Source organism: Akebia trifoliata, chromosome 1 (genome assembly GCF_017979445.1).
Source record: "Akebia trifoliata isolate Shusen 1 chromosome 1, ASM1797944v1, whole genome shotgun sequence".
Lineage (NCBI taxonomy): Eukaryota > Viridiplantae > Streptophyta > Magnoliopsida > Ranunculales > Lardizabalaceae > Akebia > Akebia trifoliata.
This window is the reverse complement of record NC_141375.1, coordinates 24,592,238-24,616,839: the sequence shown is the minus strand read 5'-3', so window position 1 is coordinate 24,616,839 and position 24,602 is coordinate 24,592,238. Positions and strand designations below refer to the sequence as shown.

The following is a 24,602-nucleotide window of genomic DNA, read 5'->3' as shown; positions in this document are numbered from 1 at the left end:
CGGCCTGGTCCAATTTCAAGCCCAGACCCTATAAAACCCAACCCGAGCTCGTTCATATCTGGGCGGGCTTGGGCCTAGACTTTGGAGGCCAGGCTTGTACCCTGCACATCGGACGCACCCTCCCCCATACCCACACACCAAAAAGCCATTTTTCTTAAACTGCCCTTTAAAAAGAAAAATCCCCAAGTCCACGAACCAATCCAAAGACTAGGGCAGTCAATGAATCGGATCGGGGTCAATTATGTACCAATTCAATAAGGATCAGATCAGTTTCAGAATTGATTATAAGTATTGGATTTCAGTATTAAGATCCAGATCAGATCGATTAACCATCAGATTAGGTCTGGATTGGGCCAAACTCAAATTTATATACAAAATCTAAATAAACTTTACATACCTCTTCAAATATATAATATAATTTATATACTTTCTAATATAGGATAGGATTGGGACATGGTTGATCCATATCCGATCCAATAAGATATCATATTGAAATCTTATTGTGTCAGATCCTTATTGGAATCCAAAACATTGATCCAGACCCAAGGTTATCGGTCGGAATGGATCAGTTTTGGTGTTAAGAAATCCCTTCGTCAGGGTCTGGGAGTGACCTCAATTCACACTTTGTTGACATGAAGGTGTGCACATAGCACAGAACAATAGACGTTTTTCACTCATACATCGATGAAAAGCTTCTATTGTTCCGTACACACCTCCACATCAGCAAATGTGAATTGAAGTCACTCCAACATTTTTCTAAAGGAAATGGATTGAGCAAGACGATGCGAAAACACTCAAATTCATAAGACATGACTTTAAATAGAATTTAATGGGGGAAATAGATAAGACTTTGGTGATGAAGATGATAATTTTAAGAGTTTTATGTAGCCGTTAATAGTGGCTGATGATTTGATTTTAATGCAACAGAATTCGAAATTTAAATTACTCCAAAAGAACCAAAAATTAAAATATTCAAACAGATGTTCTAAAACTTTTTTTTTTAAATACAAAAGGAAGAGAGAGATTACCAAATAAAACTATAAAAGTATATACAAAGTGCAAAAAAAAAAATTGAAAAATATAAATAAAACAAGGACACATAAATTGAAATATTTGCTCCAATTCATCACATTATAGAGCAAGCATTGGGATTATCATCACTGAACATGGCTCCAGCACGTTCATTGAAGATGGTTGAATGCGGAGGTTGATGATAATAACCATGATCATGCCCATCATACCCATGTTTGTAGTAGTTGTAAGATGAGGTGTGATGGGTAAATGGATGGCTCTGATGGTGTTGCTGATAGTATTGATTGGTGTACATATGATACTCCGGGTTGTATGGGAACGGCCACAGCTCTGCTCTCCTTCCAGTCTTCCTCACAGTCTTAAGGACCTTCTTCTGTTCTGCCCATCCAGTGACTGTCACTTTCTGCATGCCCATATCTATGTCGATGTCATCCACTCCTGATACATACATCGAGAGAGTACATACTCACGTCAGGATGGGAGGACGCTAAGGGATTTTATTGTAAGATTTGCATGTAATATAGTTAAGTAACATACATACTACATATATACCTTCTATTTTCTGAAGAGCTTTCTTTATCTTACTCTCACATCCAGCACAGTCCATATGGACTCTCATCTCTACGATCTGAGACACCAAAACCAAACAATTTAGTCTCTATTTGTAGAAGCTTTAAATTCAACTCAACTGCTTCTATATTCAAGAAGTAAATTTCTTTTTCTTGTTGTTTTTGGATGGATAAGCTAAAGAAATGTAAAAAACAATCCAAGGTATTTTTGTCATTAAGTAAAAAAATTGGGATATTTTCATTCTAAAATCCTATAATTTTCATCATATTAACTGATATCGATAAAAACAAAAAGCTAAAAGTGGGTCCAAGCAACTTTGGCTTCTGCTTTTGTGGCAATTTTCCCTCCAAAATATGATTTTGATGGACAAACTAAAGACCACCTCCAAACACAGCCTGAAATGCAACCATAAATGACCATGATCATCATCATTATGGTATGAAATAGTGAATATGGGCTTGGACGCACCTATGGACCTGCTTATAATGTCAGTCCATTATAAAATTTAAAAACAATAATAATAATGCTCTAATCCACAACATCAAGAAATCACCACATAGGTTGATATGCGGAGAAAAAGAGTTAATTATATGGGTCAGTCTCTCAGTTGGGGTCTGAATGATATTGACATGTGGCACACAGAGGACGTTTGATTTAGGGTTTGTTATCCAACACCCTAAGTACATGACATGCACTCCTTCAAAAAGCTTGAAGTACTAAAAGAAAAGGAAACTCACAGTCATGTTGGGCGTTGGGAAATCTTCTTGTCTTTCTTCTGAAAGCTAATTTAGTTGCAAAATCTGATTTAAAATGTTGCAAAAGTTGATGAATAAGTTATGAGAACAAGCACTCTATATATAGCGATCTCTTATTCTTTCTTGTAGAGATAGATAAGAAAGAATACTTTCTTTATTGCTTTGGCTCCACCGACTCTTCTCCAATTGGTTTACTTGTGAGAGACAAACCCTGTGAAGGGAAAGTGAAGAGAAGTTGCCATGTGACGTGGGTGGAGTCCCTCTCTATAAGAAAGAGAACTTTCAATAAGAAACTGCCACGTGTATATTGTAACTCAATACAAATGTGACACGTGTTAGCTGAGTCCATAAATTAACATTAAAGAACTAAGTCAACCAGATGAGGATCATGGAAGTGTTTGGGTAATTCATGTGATGGCGTCCCCATCGGATCATGTCTTGTGTCTATAATGCATCATTGCGGGGGCCTCATTGCTTTGCAATTACTATGTAACTTGTCGTCAAAGAATAGTTTATTATGACTTCCATTACAAAGTCTTTACTTAATTATTATATTAATGATAATAATGTCAGTTGAATTATTTATAAAAAATAATATTTTTATTTAGACATTATTCATTTATTATTGTGTTGATCTATACTTACTACTTACTCCCTCTTTGTACTCTTGTTTGTAGGATCCATGTGAACAATAATTTGGGTGAAATATTTTTAACTTAGAGACTATTCTCATAAAATTTTAGGCCATTTTTTATGTACTTAATCCCATGAGAGTAATTTGAATTTGAAATTTTTAAATCATTCATTAATTTGTATCATTAGTTAAAGTTAGCTTATTTATGCTCAATCTCATTAAATGTTGATTTGAATTTGAAAAATCTAATTTATTTATATAAAAAAATCATGAATTAAAGTTAGTGATATTTATATATTTATTAGAGTTCAAATTAATTATTTTTTTCACTTTAAGAATGACTAAATATTCAGTTGGATTGTCCAAACTATTTTCCATATGAACCTCACAAGTCGAATCAAACAGGGAGTAGCAATAAGGTGGAAATATACATAAAACGCATTTTTGACAAGAAGGTTCATATTCGTTTCCCAATGGCGATTTCAATCAATATCCAACACGAATTCAACTTATTATATAATGACTCTAAAACACTTAATATTTTGTGAATATATATATATATATATATATATATATATATATATATATATATATATATATTTCAAGAATATATATGAAAGAAACATAATTGTGGAGAATGCTAACATATATTTTATTGTAGGCAAACACGTGCTTATTTTGAAATCCTTCATTCAATGTTTCTAAGTCCATCTCCACAAAGAAATATTGATCTTATTGTCGATCTAATACATTTTGTTTGGCTAGTTACATCCATCTCCAAAATGCAATGTTAATTTTATAGTGAAATTTTTCTTAGTTAATTTGATTGGATTTTGGCAATCACATAATATTCTAAAAGCACATATCCTTTTTAAACCATTTAATTTTTATCAACTGACAACATTCTCATCACATAATATATATATATATATAGGGAAATGTTCTACCCAACGTATTTTGTCCTACATGGGTTAGAAGTTTTGGAATGGGCTGATTTTTGATAAGGATGATCTCTACAGTTAGAAGATCCTCTTCATCAAAAATCAGCCCATTCCAAAATGTCTAACCCCATGTTTACAAGTTAAAAAATCGTGGACCGTCCATTTTTTGTAAACCATTTTTTATGAGGTTAGAAGTATTGAAATGGGATGATTTTTGGTGAGGATGATCTCCTCACCAAAAATCAGCCTATTCCAAAAGTTCTAACCCATGTAGGACAAAACATGTAGGGTAAAGTGTAGGGTGTCGAACGGGACCCATATATATATATATATATATAGGGAAGCGTTTGGAGGCCCTTAAAAAGAGCCAAACATTTTTCAAAATAGATAGAGATAATCCTCACAAAAAATCAGTTCATACTTAAACTTCTAACCTTAATTTACAAGTTGAACAATCATGAACCGTCCAATTTTTATAAACCACTTTTGATGTGGTTAGAAGTTTCATAATGAGCTGATTTTTTGTGATGACGATCTTCTCATCATAAAGATCACCCTCACAAAAAATCAGCCCATTCCGAAACTTTTAACCCATAGATTGAAAAAATGTTTGGCTCTCTTTAGGGCCTTCGAACACTATATATATATATATATATATATATATATATATATATATATATATATATATATATATGCTAACGTTCAAGATCTTATGGGAACGTTAGCATTCTCCACTACTTTATGTTTTTTAATAATACCCTATGAAATCTTAGACGTTAGCATTTCCTTTTATATATATATATATATTGGGAAATGTTCAGCAACAAACATTTTTCAAAACATGGGTTAGAGGTTTTGGAATTGGCTGATTTTTGGTGAGGATGATCTCTATGGTGAGGAGATCATCATCACCAAAAATCAGCTCATTCCAAAACTTCTAATCCCATCAAAAATGATTTACAAGATATGGACGGTCCACGATTTTTCAACTTGTAAACTGGGGCTAGAAATTTTGGAATTGGCTGATTTTCGGTGAAGATGATCTCACCGTAGAGATCATCCTCACCAAAAATCAGCCCATTCCAAAACCTCTAACCCATGTTTTGAAAAATGTTTTGCCAAAATGTTTGTTACTGAACGGAACCCATATATATTATGTTCCATCTTTTATATACCCCATAAAAATGTTTGTCAAAATTTCATTGGCCCATCTTTTATTAGGTTCCATTTTTAAATTGGTCAAGATCCGAGGACTGGAAAAAGGATTCATTAACATGTGTCCTGAAGATACATCATGAATCTCTTGGAAAAAATTGAACAATCTGATTTTATATTTCAACGGTGTGATTACATTCTATGTACTTTGATGACTCCACGGATCCCAAACTCTTTTTAAATTTGCATTCTCTATACTTGATCTAGTTTGTTTCTACCTCCCTTGGATTCCAAAGCAGCTAATTATAACTTTCTGTTTATTTTAGTATCTATGCACTCAACCCATCCAACCAACTTTACACAAACTTAACCCGAGTTGGGTTTGGGCCAAGTGAAGAGGTTGAGCACCAATCAAGCTCATTCATCATTCAAAGTTGATGGATCAATACTATACAATAGAGATGTGGAGTTGGATTTTATACTATTGAACTCATATATTTCTAAGTTTTCTCACCATTTTTCTTCAAGTAATCTAACGACTTTTCTTTAAAATACCATTTACTTAAATGTAAGAAGTCAGTAACTTCAAATAAAGAAAAATGGTGGTCATTGTTGTTCATTATATAATTTTCCTATTTAATTTAATATATTAGATATAAGTCAGCTCTTATACAAGCAAGATATCTATATCATTATTTTAAAATTCGATGAGTGATCTCGAAACTCGCATGGCTCGGCTAAACTCAACTCTTGAATGGAATTTCTAGATAACTCGATTTACAAATTCAAAAAGGGTATATTTAAGTAATCCAATTGTGAACTCATCTGAGTTATACATACTATATTTAATACTTTTTCAAAAGAGAAAATAAATGTGATTTTAAGTTTAATATTACAATTTTATGAATTAGTTTATATAATTATTCCTTACTTTTTGTCCATCCTAGGGTTCATATGGATATCATGTTAGATGATCTAACCCTACAATGAATTTTACATAATTTAGAGATCATCCAACAAAATTTTAATCCATTATGACATACTAAATTTCATTCAAATTCGAGAAATTTTTTCTTCTCTTTTAAATTGTTTAGGATAAATAGATAGATTCAATGGGTTTGGATCGGATCGTTACCAATAATACTGCACCAATCAAATCCAAATTGATCCATTGACAGCCCTACATTCTACAGACTCCAATTGGGATAAGAGAGGGATAAGATGTGATGATCAAACAGAATCTGATGACTCGGTACAGATGGCTACATGTGAATATTTCTTCATGCACATCCATGTGTGGTATCATACATTGGACTTTGACTGTGAGTTGTCTAATAGCACTTTCACTCGGCCAGATTCCAATTCTTTTACTAAAGGTTAGTACAGAAATTGACCCATTTAAAGGGGAAAGCTACATGCATAACTCGGACAAGCTAGGTCCACCATAGTATTTAACTCAGACGAGTCAACACAGTGATTCGAACACATTTGGGCCCATCAAGGTGAACAAATTTAACATTAGTAAAATTGAAATAAGATTAATTTTACCTTTATATTAATTAGCAAAAGTCCATCCAAATTTTTTTTTTTAATTCAGTCGAGTTTATTAATGTCAACCATATCAGTTGATTTTACTGTTTTTATATATATCTATATATATAATAGTCAATTTTTAATAATTTAAATATTTCTAATGGGAGCGGTTCAACGGTCCTAAAGTTTGCAAAACATTTTTCAAAACATGGGTTAGAAGTTTTGGAATAGACTGATTTTTGGTGAGGATGATCTCATAACATCCTCACCAAAAATCAGTCCATTCCAAAACTTTTAACCCCATCAAAAGTGATTTACAAAAATTGGATGATCCACGATTATTCAATTTGTAAATTAGGGTTAGAAATTTCAAAATGAACTGATTTTTGAAGAGAATGATCTCTTCACCATAGAGATCATCCTCACAAAAAATCAGCTCATTCCAAAGCTTCTAACCCATGTTTTGAAAAATGTTTGACACAATGTTTGACTAACTTTAGGGTCGCTGAACCGCTCCCATTTCTAATATATTGCCAAGTTTGGTGTCAAACATTTTTCAAAATATAGGTTAGAAGCTTTGGAATGAGCTGATTTTTTGTGAGGATGATCTCTATGATGAGGAGATCATTCTCACCAAAAATCAGCATATTCCAAAACTTCTAACCCCATCAAAAGTGATTTACAAAAATTAGATGGTCCACGATTCTTCAACTTGTAAACTAGGGTTAGAAGTTTCAAAATGAGCTGATTTTTTGTGAGGATGATCTCTTCACCGTAGAGATCATCCTCACAAAAAATCAGCCTATTCCAAAACTTCTAACCCCATCAAAAGTGATTTATAAAAAATATTTGACACAAAACTTGGCAAACTTTAGGCCTGCCGAACCGCTCCCTTAAGTAAATAATACATTGTTATAAAGCTTCTATTAACCCAACATACAGTCCAATAACTTTAACAGTTATTTTAATATAATAAAGAAAAAATCTTGTTTTCTTCAGAATTCTAAACCCATTTTAAAGGGTATGACTCAAGAAAACCATGATTATATATGAGTAGGAATAGGCCTGTCAATGGATAGCCGAAATCCGAATTCAAATTTAAATCCGTATTCGAAAAACTCGGATATTATCCAAAAATTTCAGATTCGAATTCAGATGCATTTTAATATTCAATAACATTTCAGATACGAATTTGGATATCGATATGTCCAATTCAATAATATCCAATTCATTTGAAAAAAATAATTTTTTAATTAAACTATCTAAAGTTCTAAACCATAAGTCTTCCACCATCTCCACTTATTACAACTATAAGGGCGAACTGTCCAGGCTCGCTCTCTCTCTCTCTCTCTCTCTCTCTCTCTCTCTCAACTAAAACCAAAAAAGAGTTTTGAGAAGCTCCACCATGGCATATATCCCCATTGAAATCTTAGACTATTTAATCCCTATGATAAATCAAACTAAGATGAATAACAAGAAAAAGTTCCTTGATTTATATGTCTTCTTCTTCTTCTTGTAGTCTGCATCTCTCTCTCTCTCTCAACTTCAACTCATGCAACAACAAAAAAAAAACCCCTTATTTCTTAGGCCTCTCACATCTTCAATCTCAAATAAAAAAATTGAATCTTTCTACACAGAATAAAGGTTGTAGATGTATGGCTTTAGGAAGAAAACAATAGATTTTTTATTTTTATTTTCATGGATTATTGATAAATGGGTTTGAAAAAAAAAAGAGTTTCTTCAGGGTGGAAATGATGGATTTTGAAATCGATTCTATGGATTTGAGAAATAATGAAGAGGTTGAATCCAAATCGGATATCTGAAAGGTTAATCGGATATGAATTTGAAATTCCTTTTGAGTATCCGCTGGATTCGAATTTGAATTCAGATATTGATGATTTATTTCAGATTCGAATTTGGATGTATCTATATCCAATCGGATAGGTATCCATTGACAGCCCTAAGTAGGACCTCCATATAGTGATTGGCGAGAAAGATAGATAGATGTATAGGTTCCCGCATAGATATTGTGATTAAACACAAATGCCGGAACCTACAATGTTGCAATTGGGGATATCTATGGGATCCACAATATGGAGTGCTCAGCCTTTTGTAATGTTAATGTTTTTGACCATTTAAAGAAAAACCATAGACCATCAATTAGTTCATGCAACGGCAACATGAGATCCTAAGCTGAAACATTTTTTATTCATAATTAGGCCGATACCGACTAAAATTACCAAAGACAGACCCAGGCCCCGGAGCCTGTAACATCCAGAATGGATTGAACTAAAACATCAGGAGACAATGCCTGCTTTTGCGGATGGTGTGGCAATGGGATGACATCACAAGAACATGTAAACATAGCAGAGAGACCCTGCTTTGCTTATCTTAAGCCATCATCATTGCCAAAGCTTTATCCGAAACATATGGGGTCAACTTCATTCAATTTTGTCTAAATCCATGTGTCGTGTATTAATTCAAGTGTGTTAAGCATACCAAGTTCTATTTTTAATAGTTATAAACGATTTCATTCTTTTTGTATGGGCCATATTTTTAAGTGAATGATGATGCCATGCAACTGATTAATTAAGTGAAGAAAATACTAACATATCTTATAGCCTGATCTTTAAAAATTGATACAAAAATCCTAACACCACAACTAAAACTGATCAATACCATATAGTAGTTTTCTAATCAAATGTGCACGGAAAGATCAATTAAGAGTATAACGGCAAATTTGGAAAACCTAGCAACAAAAATTTAAAACGGCTAACTCACCGCTCTTCCAAGACACGAATGATGAGGAGATGGACATCTTTCTTTTCTTGGGATGACTTGGGTAACACGTCACTTTGGTATTCTCCTAAGCAGTTTGTACATGCCAAATACATTCTTTTGCTGCCATAAATATGGGATGAAGAAAGACCGGTATTTAGCAGGTGAGAGCTCCCTATCAAGGTATGGTAGTGCAGCGACAACCTGAAACGTACGCGATTCAGTATAACGATGAGCATATTAAAAAAAATGAAGAAAAACCCATTTGAAAAGATATTAAGGTATTTACCTCCCATGTTGATAAATCACTTCCACGAGAAGGGTAAGGCCGTTGAAGTTGAAGTTCGACAAGGAAAGTACAGGCCTCAAGATCCCTAAGCTGTAATGTCAATTTGACCAAGGGTAAACAGGTGAGGACATTACAAAAACAACATAAAGAAAAGTAAATTTTAAAATGGATAGGTTTGAGATGGTGATCACATATTGCTCATCTGACGCCTTGTTTTTGTTGTTGAAATAAGGTGGTGCTGCAGCAGTGCCGCCCAAGGTGGAATTATAAGGGAATGGAAGTAGCCCACGGAACCCATCATCTATCCAACGAACTTCACCCACGTAATCAGGAACAAAGAAGGATGACGGGAAACGATGCCATTCACTTCCCACACAGACCACAGAGCCTGAAAAACAAATATTAGATCCACATAAAGATAGAGAGAGCTGCTATTGGCACCCCAACTTTTACTTATTACAAATAATTTCTTAAATTATCATCTCCTAATTATAGATTAACATACACTCTTCAAACATTACCAAGGTTTGGCTCAAATTATAATCTCAACATTACAAAACATTATAATACTCACTCAAACAATTTCAGTAGTTGTTTACAATTATGATTAAGCTCATATAAAATCCTAAACCCAAAAAATAGAAATCTAGCAATTATATATATATATATATATGGATATAGATATATATTGAGAGAGTTTCTATTGCACCCCCAACTTTTACTTATTCTCAACCATTCACTTATTTTCTTTATTTTTTTATTGGGGTGTCAATAGCAGTTCTCGAAAAATATTATAGATATTTTGCATGAATACTTCCAATATTTTACTCTCTGGTATTCCAAGTTCAAAGACAACATAGTATAAGAAGAGACTATTACCAATCCCAGCATCATCGTGGTGCTCTAAATGCTTGTATACCTCCAAAGGTGCAGAGTAACCATGAATCAGTGAGAAAGTTCGACTATGGGAGGCACATAATATGAAGCTAAGAACCAGAGGTCTAAGGAATTTTGCGATCTGTTTCAGGAATGCACATGGAGGTGAGACATTATAAGTGGCAGGACATTGTGATTGAAAGAGAAATATGGGGAATACAGATGAAGCTCACCATAAGCAGCAAAGAACTGTCATTTGGGTTGTACTTATCCCGGAAGAAATCGGGAAAGCTCTCTATGACAGCAGCTGCAGCAACACAAATAAGTGGGTATACTGGATAGAGGAACCTGCAAGATAAATAAATAAAACAGAATTGTCGTTTGGGTTATCATTTCTTTGATTCTTCTCAAAAAAAAATTGTAGTATAACTATCACACAAAAACTAATCCAAAAATATTTTAGTAACACAGGAGTATCTAATATTGGAACCCATGGCCACATCCATGTCAGGTCAGGTCAACCAAAACTGCTACCTTGGGATTTCAAGGATCCAAGTACCATAGGATGAAGATAGCTAGTTTGACTCATAACGTAGCTTTACGATGCATATGTTGAATCCAGAGATAAGTCGGAACAGACTAAAAAAATCTTGTTCCCCCATTCCACTATGTCCATATAAATGTCTTCCATAATTGAAAGTGTGTTCATATCTGCTTTCATCATCCAATCTACGCTCTTTTGGGTCTTCCTCTCGCTCTTTCAAAAACTTTAAGTTGAATATTTCTTCTAATGGGGCTGTAATCGGCCGTCGCTGAGCATGCACAAACCATCTCGATCAACTTTCTCGTAGTTTACTGCCTATTGGAGCTACTCCATTTTCTCAGATACATTCATCTCTAATTTTGTCTTTCTACTCATTCATCTCAACATCCCCATTTTTGTTGCTCAATTTATTAGCATGATGTTTATCTTTTACACATCCAAGCTACATTGATATAACAAATGCATAAACGGAAGTGCATTGTTATATGCTGGGTTATAACTATTGTCATCATGCTCTTTCTACCATTTCCTTAAATATCAATGTGTGCTTTTCAATATGTTTGCATTAATTCTCTAATTTTCTAATTTATATGAAACTTCTTCATGTCAAACTAAACTTCCTAGAATTAATTCTGAATTTAACTTTGCAAAGTTTTGGGGAAAGTTGAAGTTTATACATTCTTTCCTACTAAAACAACAAAAGCATCTAATAGAAAGATACATGTTCAAGATATTATTGTGCTATGTGGATAGCTCACACTTTTTTTTTTTTTTGGGGGGGGGGGGGGGACCCTAAATAAGTGCAAATACTCTTTGTTGCATTTTTTGTCTGACCAAAGCCTGGTTTTGATCTCCCATGCATACTGGCATGCTTTTGGACCACCTAACTGAAGTGAACTGCTACGGAACTTTCATAAACATCACAAGGTGTTTGGTTTCCCATATTGAAGAAGCACAATTTTTCTATGGTTGATATAAGAAAACTATGTTTTTCACATTGAAGGTAACCCCACATCCTACAAGAACAGACTACAGAAAGACCTGCTGGAAATGACCTAAAATGTATAGCATTTTCAAGAAACAATTGAAACTGATGTTTTACGAGAACATGGATACAAAAAAAATGCTGCATACAGGATAAAAAATGTTGGTAGTACTCATAATATACTCTAACCTTTCTTCTTTGTGGGGCTGCAAAGACATAAATGCCAGCCAAATATAAATGGGTGAGACTACGACCAGAAGATCTGGGGCATACTTCTTCCTTGTGATTGGCAGAATACAGAGGAACAGTAGTGCAAGAATGAAACAAAAGTTGAAATTGTTAAATCCATTCCTCAGATAATACAATGGCCCTTCAGTCCCATACAAATGGCTCTCACCACCTCCCAGGACATTATATACTAACAGATTGAGAACTGATGATGTCCATCTTCTGTAGTAGTAATAATCTGTGAGTACTGAAAGTGCCTGGAACAAACCCGATGTACTTAGTAGTGTAAACGTACAACCACATAAAAAGTTAAGAAAGAATAATTGTAATTTCTTGATAATTATAATTTCTTAATTAAAAATCTGAAATAACTTACAAGAATGACAAGAGAAGTGGTTGCAGCTGATAGAAACACTTTTTTGAATTGTTTAGTTAGACAGTAGCATGTAATCGGAAGAACGGCCAGGATTGAGAATGGCCAACCAAGGATGACACCCGCAGCTGCCACTGAAACTGCCATAGCGGGTTTCTCAAGAAGAAACAGTGCTGATGAAAGAGTAACAGCATACATAGAGAATGAACTTGGCAATAAACCTGGCAATGCACCCCACAAAATGAACATCAGAAAATCAAAAAGGGAAAACAAAAAATATTCCTTTTGAGAGAAAATTTATTTTTTATCACATTTTCTTTGAGGGTAATGGAACATGCAACTGCATGGAACATTTATTAAAAAATTTGACTCACTTCTAAGATGGCATAACTAGCAAACCATTTCTTTTAAAAATAAAACTAGAAAAGCCATAGTTCGAAAACATAAAGAAAAAATAAAATAAAAATAAAGTAGAAAGTGACATTGTTGGCATAGTATAGGAAAGAAATGAAAACAATATACTCACTAGTGCTAGCGAAAAAACAGCCACTTGTTAAACATAGCATTGCAAGCGTGTAAGAAGCAAGGCGTTTTCCATACTTCTTAGAAAGGGCTACCACCAAAACTGTCTCTGTGATGGCTGAGATAAGACCAAGAAAGAGTCTTACTGCATAAAATACCCTAACCTGGCACGTTTGGAAAATAAGGTTGGAGCAATCCAAAAAAACAAAAACACTTTAATAGAAGAAAAAAAACAATATTTGCCAGATGAATAAACAATTAGAAGCTAAATATACTTCAAAATGAATGGAAAATCTCACTTTTTCATCAGTGAACAACCAAGAAGTAGGTCGAGCAACTAATTCATGGAAAAGAATGTACAGATATGATCGAAGGGCAAACTGGGAGCTGCAATGCACATTTTAGGATAATCAGTGCTTCAATGCAAAGCAAATATTAATCAAGAAAATTTTCCTCTAATCAAGTAAAATATCAACAACTAGTTGGTCATTTTGATACATGAAAACCCTACATAGCTATATAAGATAATAATTTTAACCAAGTCAAGAATAATTATGAAGCAACCAGAAACACTAATCAAACAAATCTATAAACCATATAACTGGAAAGAAAGGACAAAAAATTCTGAATCTAGAAATAGATAGTTAAAACAGGATGCAAAATGATGGTTCAACAAAATTTTGATCTTCATCTTTCTTAAAAATAAAAAAGATCATGCAATTTATCAAAAACAAAAGAAAAAATGACAGAACAAGTATAACTTGCACCAGGTTTTGAAACAAACGGTGGACCAATCTTATAGATAATATGAAGTCTTGACTCATCCACTTTTTCTAGGATTTGTTTATGTCCTAGATGAGTAAGTTTTGAGTGACACTATAATTGGACCATTAATAAGATATAGTCCAAGAGGAAAATCCATAATGCCTAAATCTAACCTTATATCAAGATAACCAATAGAAGAAGTAAAATGAAGGAAATTACCATGAGATAACTTTTATAAAGACTAATATTTAATGTGGTTGTGTCTATTATCCTCATTTACAGAAAACGTGCCTATGAATCTCAATTCTTATTTCTTATGGGTAGTACCCATTTCAAGGCAATAAGGTTTTTTAACCAATATACAATAAAAATTGATGATCTAAAAATACACCTAAATGACCATTTTCATTATCACAGGATTTATTGTACATATGGATTGAGAGATTGAGGAAGATGTTGCCCATGGTATATAAATTCAGTACGTAAAGTGGAGGTACAGGGGTACACTTTTGAATTGTATTGTGACCAACACACAACAATCAAATTAAAAGGAAAATTTTATAAGACGGCAAAAAGGGATTGAGTATCGCATAGATGAGGATGCTAATGGAGGAAAAATGATTGATAAATTAGAGTATTATAGAATCTGGGTTCATACCAACAATCACATGGGTAGTTACAAAACCAGTTCATAACAGTAATATGGGTAGTTAAGGGCAGAAAAATTGTTGACAGTTGCAATGCCCTTCCCAAGAGTTATACACCTCTTCAAATAGGTGTATCAAATGTTAACAGGTGCAGTACCCTTTCCAACAGCCATGTACCTCTATGAATAGGTGTTTTAACTTCTCATGTTCCTTCTATTTATAGTCCATCCCTCGTTGCATTTGACACAGAATTTTTCTTGATTATTTTGCATACTAGTTTCATAGAGAAAGAGAGAGAGCAAGTCATAGTTGTTTCATTGTTCTTGTGGTTTGAAGTGCTACTATCACAAAAAGGAGATCGTTGTATCCTGGGAGATAATCGCCAAAGACTGTGAATACCAGTGCGGGGCGAATATTGTCTTAAGGACATAGAGTCAAACTCTAGTCTCGGTCTCATTCTTATTTTTTCTGTATTCGTATACACCATTGTAAGTGTTTTGAATTCTATTTTAATTCAATTTCCATTAGGTATTGTTTACTTGCTTCTTCAATAAATATAGTATATTGCCATATTAAATAAGTTTAACAATCTTAAGACAATTTTTCGTTCATAGACATTATTTCATTATTATAATAGCAAGTGTTTTAGTACATTAGTGGCTTTATCTACTTTTGTATTATTATAAACCTATATAATATTAAACTTGCTTTCTTATTGCTATTTACAAAGGTAGATAATACTTTTGAATATAATATCAATTTTTTTTTACTTCAAATTATATTAAAAGGGGTGGGGAACAAATTTTAAATTTTGTTTTGGTATAAATTGTGACATTTGTTTTAAATCCTAGTTGTTTATTATTTAGAGTTTGTATTTTATAGGAATAGCTACTATATCTGTTACAAATTTTGTTACCCCTCACTATTCCAATCCATGTTAGTCATGGGGAGAAACCCGAGAAATTCAATGGGGCTGAGTTTAAGAGATGGCAACAGAAAATGTTGTTCTATCTCACTATATAGAATCCCGTGAGATTTTTGCATGAGGAAGCCCCTACTTCAAAAGAAAATGAAACTGATACTCAAGTAGTGGTTGTTGTGAATGCATGAAAACATTCTGATTTTTTATGTAAAAATTGTTTATTCAATGGATTGGACAACACTTGTATAACGTGTATAACCAAATCAAAACTTCTAAAGTGTTATGGGAGTCTTTGTATAAAAAATATAAAACAGAAGATACTAGCATAAAGAAATCTGTCACCAGTTGTTTTCTTGATTTTAAAATGATTGATTCAAAGACTATCATAAGTCAAGTCCAAGAGTTACAACTCATTTTGCATAAAATACATGCAAAAAAATATGGTGCTTATTGAGTCATTCCAAGTGGTTGCACTAATTGAAAAATCACCACCAACTTAGAAAGACTTTAAAAATTATTTAAAGCACAAACGTAAAAAGATGGGACTCGAGGACTTCATTGTGAGATTGAGGATATAGAAAGATAACCGTACTTCTGAAAAGAAAATGGGAAATGTTTCTATGGAATCCAAGGTAAACATCGTGGAGGCAAGGCAGAAAACCAATAAAAAGAGAAAGCATTTTGATTAACCAAGCCAAGGCTCTATTCAAAAAGGTTCAAAGGAAAATGTTATGTGTGTCATAAGCAAGGTCATCATGCTAAGGAATGTTGTTTGAACAAGGAACAGGAGAACTTCAAAAATAAGACAAACCAAGTGTATATGACCGAGGAAGAGAGATAAGTAACTGAAATTTCCAACATAAAACTTTCAATCGTAGTATCTGAAGTTAATTTGGTAAGCAACCCAAAAAAATGGTGGGTGGACACTGGAACTACTTGCCATATTTGTTCGAACAAGAAAATGTTCTCTTCATATGAGGAAGTAAAGAATGAAGAATAATTATTTATACGAAATTATGCAACTTCCAAGATTTCAGGCATAGGCAAAGTCATAATGACAATGACCTTGGGCAAGGAACTCACTTTCAACAATGTGTTTGCATGTTCCAGATATTCGAAAGAACTTAGTTTCAAGGTCGTTGTTGAACAAAAATGGGTTCAAGTTGGTTTTCGAATCCCACAAATTTGTACTTACAAAGAAATGGGTGTATGTGGGCAAAGGGTATTTAACCAATGGTCTGTTTAAGATGAATGTAATGACAATTGTATTGATAATTTCTAATATTAATAGAGTTAACTCTTCTGATTATATGTTTGAGTCTTTTAATGTGTGGCATGATAGAATAGGTCATGTGAATTTTAATACCTTGCGTAAATTAATAAATTTAGATTTATCGCCTAAATTTCAAATTGACCTAAACCATAAGTGTGAAATGTGTGTGGAGGCTAAACTAACCAAAACACCTTTTCATTCTGTTGAAAGAAACATTAAACCTCTAGTTAATTCACAGTGATATATGTGATTTAAAGTTTGTGCAAACTAGAGGTGGTAAAAAATACTTTGTTACTTTTATTCATGATTGCACAAAATATTGTTGTGTATTTGCTAAAGAGTAAAGACGAAGCCTTAAAAATATTTAAGCATTACAAGAATGAAGTTGAGAATCAACTTAGGAAAAAGATAAAAGATAATAAAAAGCGATAATGGTGGTGAATATAAAATACATGTTGGTGAGTTCTGTATAGAACAAGGTATTATTCACTAAAACTACCGCTCCTTATTCACCTCAATCTAATGATGTTGTTGAACGCAAAAATCGAATCTTAAAGAAAATGATGAATGTTATGTTAATATGTTCTAGTTTACTTCAGAATTTGTAGGGAGAAGCAATTCTTTCCGCAAATCACATTCTCAATAAAATACCTCACAAGAAAAAATACCAAATTCCATGAGTATAAAAAAGGACGAAAACCGTCATATAAATATTTAAATGGTTCTTACTCCTAAAAGGGTTAAGATAGGACCAACAACCATTGATTGTATATTCATTAATTTTGCACATAACAATAGTGTATATCAATTCCTTGTGCACAAATCTGACATTCATGTTAAATATCAATATTGAGTCAAGGATTGCTTCATTTTTTTAAGACATTTTTCCTTATAAAAATGTACAAGAAATAAATTATCATAAAAGAACTCATGATACTGCGTGTAGTAGTTCTCAAAGGAAATGAGAATGAACCTAGACGGGGTAAGAAAGCTAAAGTGATTAAGTCATTTGGACCTGATTTTCTAACTTATTTGTTAGAAAATGAGTCTCCGGGTTATAAGGAAGCAATGTCAACTCCTGAAACTCCATTTTGAAAAGAAGCTATTAATAGTGAAGTCGAATCCATTTTACAAAATAACTCATGGGAGTTGGTGGATCTTCCACCAAGTAATAAGCACGTAGGATACAAATGGATATTCAAATGAAAATTGAAATCTAACGGAATAATTGATAAGTATAAGGCTAGATTAGTAACCAAGGGCTTTAAACAAAAAGAAGACTTGGACTTCTTTGATACATATTCACCAATTACCAGGATAACAGCCATTAGAATGTTAATAGCAATTGTTGCATTGCATAAACTTGAAATTCATCAAATAGATGTTAAAACAGCTTTCTTAAATGGTGAATCAGATGAAGAAATCTATATGGAACAACCGGAAGCGTTTATCGTTCCTGGATAAGAAAAGAAAGTGTGCAGACTTATTAAATCTCTTTATAGATTGAAGTAAGCACCAAAGCAATGACATATGAAATTTGACAATGCAATGTTGTCAAATGGCTTCAAAATCAATAAATGTGATACATGCGTATATGCCAAGAGCACACAAAATGATTATGCAATTGTGTGTCTCTATGTAGATGATATGCTTATTATAGGTAGCAATAATGATATCATTAAAGCTACCAAGAAAATGCTTATCAAAAATTATGATATGAAAGACTTGGGTGTTGCGAATGTTATATTAGGAATAAAGATTTCTAAAACATCTTATGGACTAATATTATCTCAATCACACTATATTGAGAAAATACTATAAAATTTTAATAAATATGGAGATAGTCCATTAAAAATACCTGTAGATGTAAATTTACATCTAGCTAAAATATTGGTCAAGTTATATCTCAGATAGAATATGCTCGTATCATATGCAATTTAATGTATATCATAAACTCAACACATCCTTACATAGCATACTCAGTTAATAAATTCAGTAAATTTATAAGTAATCTAGGAAAAGATCATTGAACGACAATAATTACAGTTCTTAGATATCTAAGATACACCCTAAATTATGGGTTGCACTTCACAAGATATCTAGTTGTACTTGAAGGGTATAGCAATGCTAATTGGATATCAAACACTAAGGACTCCAAGTCCATTAGAGGATTTGTACTTACAATTGGAGGGGCAGCTGTATCAAGGAAATCTTCAAAATTGGAGAGCAAACCGAATGGCTTCATAATTTCTTAGAGGATATTCCATTTTGGTCAAAATCCATGCCAGCAATATGTATACATTGCGATAGTCAATCAGTGATTGGAAGGGCACAAAGTAATATATATATATATATAAGGTCCCGTTCGGCACCCAACCATTTGCCCAACATGTTTTGTCCTACATGGGTTAGAAGTTTTGGAATAGGCTGATTTTTAGTGAGGATGATCTCTATGATGAGGAGATCATCCTCACCAAAAATCAGCGCATTCCAAAACTTCTAACCCCATCACAAATGATTTACAAAAAATGGACGGTCCACGATTTTTAAACTTGTAAACATGGGGTTAGAAGTTTTGGAATGGGCTGATTTTTGGTGAGGATGATCTTCTAACCGTAGAGATCATCCTCACCAAAAATCAGCCCATTCCAAAATTTCTAACCCATGTAGGACAAAACATGTTGGGCAAATGGTTGGGTGCTGAACATTTCCAACATAGTCGTCGAAGACACAATATCGTGAAGTAATACTCTCAAATGGAATAATTTCCATAGATTATATTAAATCAAAAGACAACATTATGGATCCATTTACTAAAATTTTAACAAGAGATAAAGTTAACTACTTATCGAGGGGAATGGGATTAAAGCGTATATCTAAAGAACCTTCATAGTAGCAATCCAACCAAATTGACTAGAGATCCCTAGATTTAGGTTAAAAAGGGACAACTAAACTATGTATGATTCAATAGTAGCACTAGGGAGAAAACTACTCCCAATCAATCCTATGATGAAACAATGTCACCTACGACGCGTGTATTAGGATAAGCTATGCTTTTAATAGTAACTATAACTTGAAAATTCAAGTAGGGTATAGCAGGATACTCTTAATAAGAAATCACATATATGAATGTGAAAAGGGGCCGCTTCTATGAGAATTTTAAAAGTTAAAATTATCTAAAGCACTCATGAAACCAGGAATTGTTTAGTGCCAAAAAGAACACAACCGTGAGAATTGTCCAAAAAGGAATTGTGTGAATTCTATTGTCTAGGTTTACACCAAAGGTTGAATAGTTCAAGACATCATGTTCACTGATTAGCTAGTAAATCCAATACTCTTTCACTAGGGAAGGTACAAACCCACAAGCTACCTATCTCAATACAATTTTTTTCCAATCGTACTCTCTCAAGTGTCTGCATTTTCATTTACATTTTTTTTATTTAATTTCCATTCATGTAAGGAATTGTTAGAAAAATGAATGATAAATTAGAGTTTGGATTTGTCTCAAATTATAGAATCTGAGTTCAAACCAACAGTCACATAGGTAGTTACAAAACTTGTTCATAACAGTCATGTGGGTAGTTAAGGGCAGAAAAATGTTGACAGTTGCAATACTCTTTCCAAGAGTTATGTACCTCTTCAAGCAGGTGTATTAAATGTTAACAGGTGCAATACCATTTCCAACAGTACCACTACGAATAGGTGTTCTAACTTCCCATGTTCCTTCTATTTATAATCCATCTCTCATTACATTTGACACTGATTTTTTCTTGATCATTTTGCATACTAGTTTCATAGAAAGAGAGTGTGTGCAAGTCATAGTTGTTTCGTTGTTATTATGGTTTAAAGTGCTGCTATCGCAAGAAGGAGATCGTTGTATCTTGGGAGACAATCATCAAAGACCATGGGCACCAGTCGGAGCGAATATTGTCTTAAGGACATAGAGTCAAACTCTAGTCTCGGTCTCATTTTTTTGTCTGTATTCATATACATCATTGTAAGTGTTTTGAACTCTATTTTAATTCAGCTTCCATTGGGCATTGTTTACTTGCTTCTTTAAATATAGGATACTGTCATATTAAATTAGTTTAACAGCTAAGATGGATGGGAGAAAACATTAAGAAAGATATAATTAGAAATGAATGCATTCAAGAAAATGTAGTATTAGCTCTAGCAAGGTTAAAAAAGAGATAATGTCAAGCAAGATGGTTTGGACACATTCAACGCCAGCCAATTACAGCACCAATTAGAAGCAATATGCAAATTGAAGGTTCTAAAAGAGCTGGGGAGACCCAAAAGAATGTGAATTATGAAGTAGAGAAAGTTGGCATGAACTCACTTCCAATAATAGAGAAGACGTTGCTCTTGATGGAATTGAATGGAGGAACATAATTCATTCAATTGACCCCAAATCTTTGGGATAAGACTTCAAGGATGATATTAATGATGATTACACATGAATCCAAAATCTGAGTCTATTGGCATCTTTAAAAATATTGAGAAGCCTCTCTTAAAATGGGTAATGGAAAACCGGAGCTTTCACAAGTAATGTCGACAGTAGAAAGAAAATAAAAAATCAATAAAATTGGAAGCAATATTCATAAAGATAAGATATCATGATCATGGTTTCAATAAGAAAAATATATAACTTAAAAGTTAAATCGAAACCATACTAATGTCAGCATTTAGAATCAATTCAAACTCATTGTCTACTTGTGCTATAATTACAGAGAATAACCAATCCACCAAGAAATATCCAAATATACCAAACACTAGGGCTTTCAAATTGAAACAAAATAACCCACAGTTCTAAATCTCAAAGCTATGACACCCATAAATCGACTAAAGTTCTTAAATAAGTACCAATCCACCAAAAGAGATCCAATTACTCTAAAAACTAGAATTTCCAGATTGAAACAAAAGAACCCATAGTTATAAATCTCAAAGCAAACACACCCATAAATTGAATAAAGTTCTTAAATAAGTACCAATCCACCAAGAGAGATCCAATTACTCTAAAAACTAGAATTTCCAAGTTGAAACGAAAGAACCCATAGTCATAAATCTCAAAGCAATCACACCCACAAATCGAATAAAGTTTCTAAATAAGCACTAATCCTACAAATTGAAACAAAAGACCCACATATTCAAAACAAGTCCAGCTCTCATTGCGTTTTTTTTTGAGATCTTGGGCTTTTTTAACCTTTGGTCAAAACTGAACAGAGAATTTGCGGGACTACTTTCAATGACTTTGTTTTTAGATGGAATTCCCTCTGTAATCACTCACGTTTTAGATTTTTTTTCGTTCGTTTTGCTTTTCTTTGAGGGGCTTCCTCTGCCTTCTCTCCTTGTATTTTGTTCCTCCTTCTTTCTTCAATATATTTTATAATTATAAAAAAAAATACAAGTCCAGCCATGGTTCAAATAAAATTTATAATCAAGTACATATAGATAGACAAATACACAGAGAGAGAGAGACCTGTACTCCCAAGTTTGAAAACCCGATTTGTAGAGAAGGTAATGGAGGGGCTCCCAATAATTAAAGACCTCATCACAGTCGTGGATAATGTTGGAGGTGGCGCTCATGTACCTTAGCACCCCTAGAGCAAACAAGGGCAGAGTCCAACTCAACCCTCCATCTCTCCCATCCTTTGATTTCTCTGGTTTATCAAGCTTCGAATAAGATGATGAAGACGTAGACGAGGACGAGATTTCGGAGATTTGTGGGCGTCGCTGCCTCGTAGAGATTTCCATTCTCCAGATGTTTGTTGGTTTGTCTAAAAGAGAAGTAAAACAACAAATATGACTTAGAGTGAAGGTTTCCTCATTTTCATTCTCTCATGCTTCGTTGAACCAAATGGTAGCTTTTTTGGATTCCGAGGTCCAAAAACTGATGCTTTATTTTACTTTTGCCATTGGTCACTACTGCTAATATTACTTTCAAGTTTTAATGACCACAACCAATCAATGGATCGGATTATACCCGAAATCCGATAATTTAGGGTCTGGATCAAGGATTTGGTTTTGGATTTAGAATAGGATTAGACCCAATCCATAAGGATCCAATGAGGACAATGTTTAAAACAAGAGCCTTGGAAGGTTCTATTTGCAAAGAATCGTGATAATATGACACTCCCCCCTGACACATGCCCCCGTCACAAAATCACATATTATTTGACTCAGGGTGCACAAGAAAAAAGTTATGATTATATGTATCCCGAGGCAAATGATCGATGGTTCTGTGATGGGGGCGTGTGTCAGAGGGGGGCGTTAGGAAATCATTACACATTTGCAAATAGGTGACTCACTGGTAACATTTTTCAAATGTGTACATCACAGAATCGTAGATCATTTGCTTCGGGATACATACAATCATAAATCTCTTTCTTATGTATCCAAAAGCAAATAATCTACAATTCTATTATGGGGACATATGTCAGAGGGGCATCATTTTATCACGACTATTTTCAAATTGTTGGTCTACATGTTCATTTCCCCTTTTATTAAATAGTTCATATTATAATATGCAATCCTAATATTAAAACATGGAAATTTTGCTTAAAAATACCTTGGTGGGGGACTTTTTCTAACTAGTCCATAAGTTTAATTTGGACGATCTCTTAATAGTCCATTTAGTAAATTTTTCTTTTTTTTAACAGTCCATGAACCTCATCTCCCACATTTCTCACGATTAAATGCCCTAACCACTCGATCTCACTGTTTTCATCCAAAAAATTAGATTTTTGGCATCTCAAGGGAGTTTTAGAGACTCCATTCTATTGGAAATGATTTAAGAATGAAGAATAAACCATTTTCAATGGGGGTTTTTAAACATTTTGAAGATGTATGTAAAAACTTAAGGTTTTTCACTTTTTCTTAGTTTTTGGATGAAAAGTAATCAAGAATGGTTCTTTAAGGTTGAAATCACCTAAGCAAGTCATTATCTTGAATTTTTAGTCAATCTTTCCATGTATTTTAGATGAAAAAACTCGAAAATTGAAAATGGGTGGGTTTTATCAATGTTGAGATTGAGTTCACCACTTTTTATTTTAAAAGTAGTGAATTCATCAATAAATAAAAAGAGTCAAGTTCGGTAGTAAATAAAAAGTTGTGGTGCCTCGCCGAACACTAATACAAAACCCCATGTCAAAACTCGGGTACTAGGTGGCCCCTCAAAATTTTGGCATGGTCTCCTCTGTTTATGTTAGCATTCCAAGGCGTTCAACATGTACCTGATAAACGATATACATTCCTGCATATATACACTCAAAATATAATACTAGCGGAAGTCTAGATACATCTAATAACGAACAAAAATCAGAGTGCGGAAGAAGAAGTTTATATACATGATTATACAGGAATTCCTTACTCTAACAAAATTCCTAACGCTCAAAATCAAATCTATATTACTCTTAGACAAATCGACACCATTAGGGGGTAATAACCCCAATACTCACCAGCTAATGGACTTTGATCGTCTATCTGACCCACCAGATGGTCCTCACACACTGGTTCTATACCCGCCTAGCCAACTGTAGGCTCTGAAGCTAAAAAAATATAAAGGAACGGGTAAGTAATAATGGTTACTTAGTAAAGAAACAAACAATTTCTGTTAATAACCCCTCCTAACATGAACGAATAAATTTACTGAATCATTCTAAAATATACAAAATTTTATAGAAGAAACTACGATTAACCGGTACATATAGTCAGGGATGAGCAACTAAACATTTTAAAACTCACATTACATCGATCATCATTACTCACTATAACATTCTCT

At 33.5% G+C, this 24,602-nt stretch overlaps 2 protein-coding genes across 2 annotated transcripts; both read right to left on the bottom strand.

Moving 5' to 3' along the window:
* Nucleotides 1-998: 998 nt before the first annotated feature.
* On the bottom strand, nucleotides 999-2,491 carry LOC147411148 (Heavy metal transport/detoxification superfamily protein). The gene is made up of 3 exons (XM_086449480.1): nucleotides 2,340-2,491; nucleotides 1,585-1,660; nucleotides 999-1,470 (listed from the first exon to the last, which is right to left on the bottom strand). The coding sequence occupies exons 1-3, from the start codon at nucleotides 2,343-2,345 to the stop codon at nucleotides 1,127-1,129; spliced, it is 426 nt and encodes a 141-aa protein (XP_086305606.1). The 5' UTR covers nucleotides 2,346-2,491; the 3' UTR covers nucleotides 999-1,126.
* A 6,718-nt stretch (nucleotides 2,492-9,209) lies between these two features.
* Nucleotides 9,210-22,718, bottom strand: EBS3 (Alg9-like mannosyltransferase family). Its single transcript, XM_086445085.1, has 10 exons — nucleotides 22,302-22,718; nucleotides 13,515-13,602; nucleotides 13,220-13,379; nucleotides 12,697-12,914; nucleotides 12,282-12,577; nucleotides 10,797-10,911; nucleotides 10,567-10,705; nucleotides 9,879-10,075; nucleotides 9,688-9,777; nucleotides 9,210-9,602 (listed from the first exon to the last, which is right to left on the bottom strand). The coding sequence occupies exons 1-10, from the start codon at nucleotides 22,574-22,576 to the stop codon at nucleotides 9,471-9,473; spliced, it is 1,710 nt and encodes a 569-aa protein (XP_086301211.1). The 5' UTR covers nucleotides 22,577-22,718; the 3' UTR covers nucleotides 9,210-9,470.
* Between the last annotated feature and the right edge of the window lie 1,884 nt (nucleotides 22,719-24,602).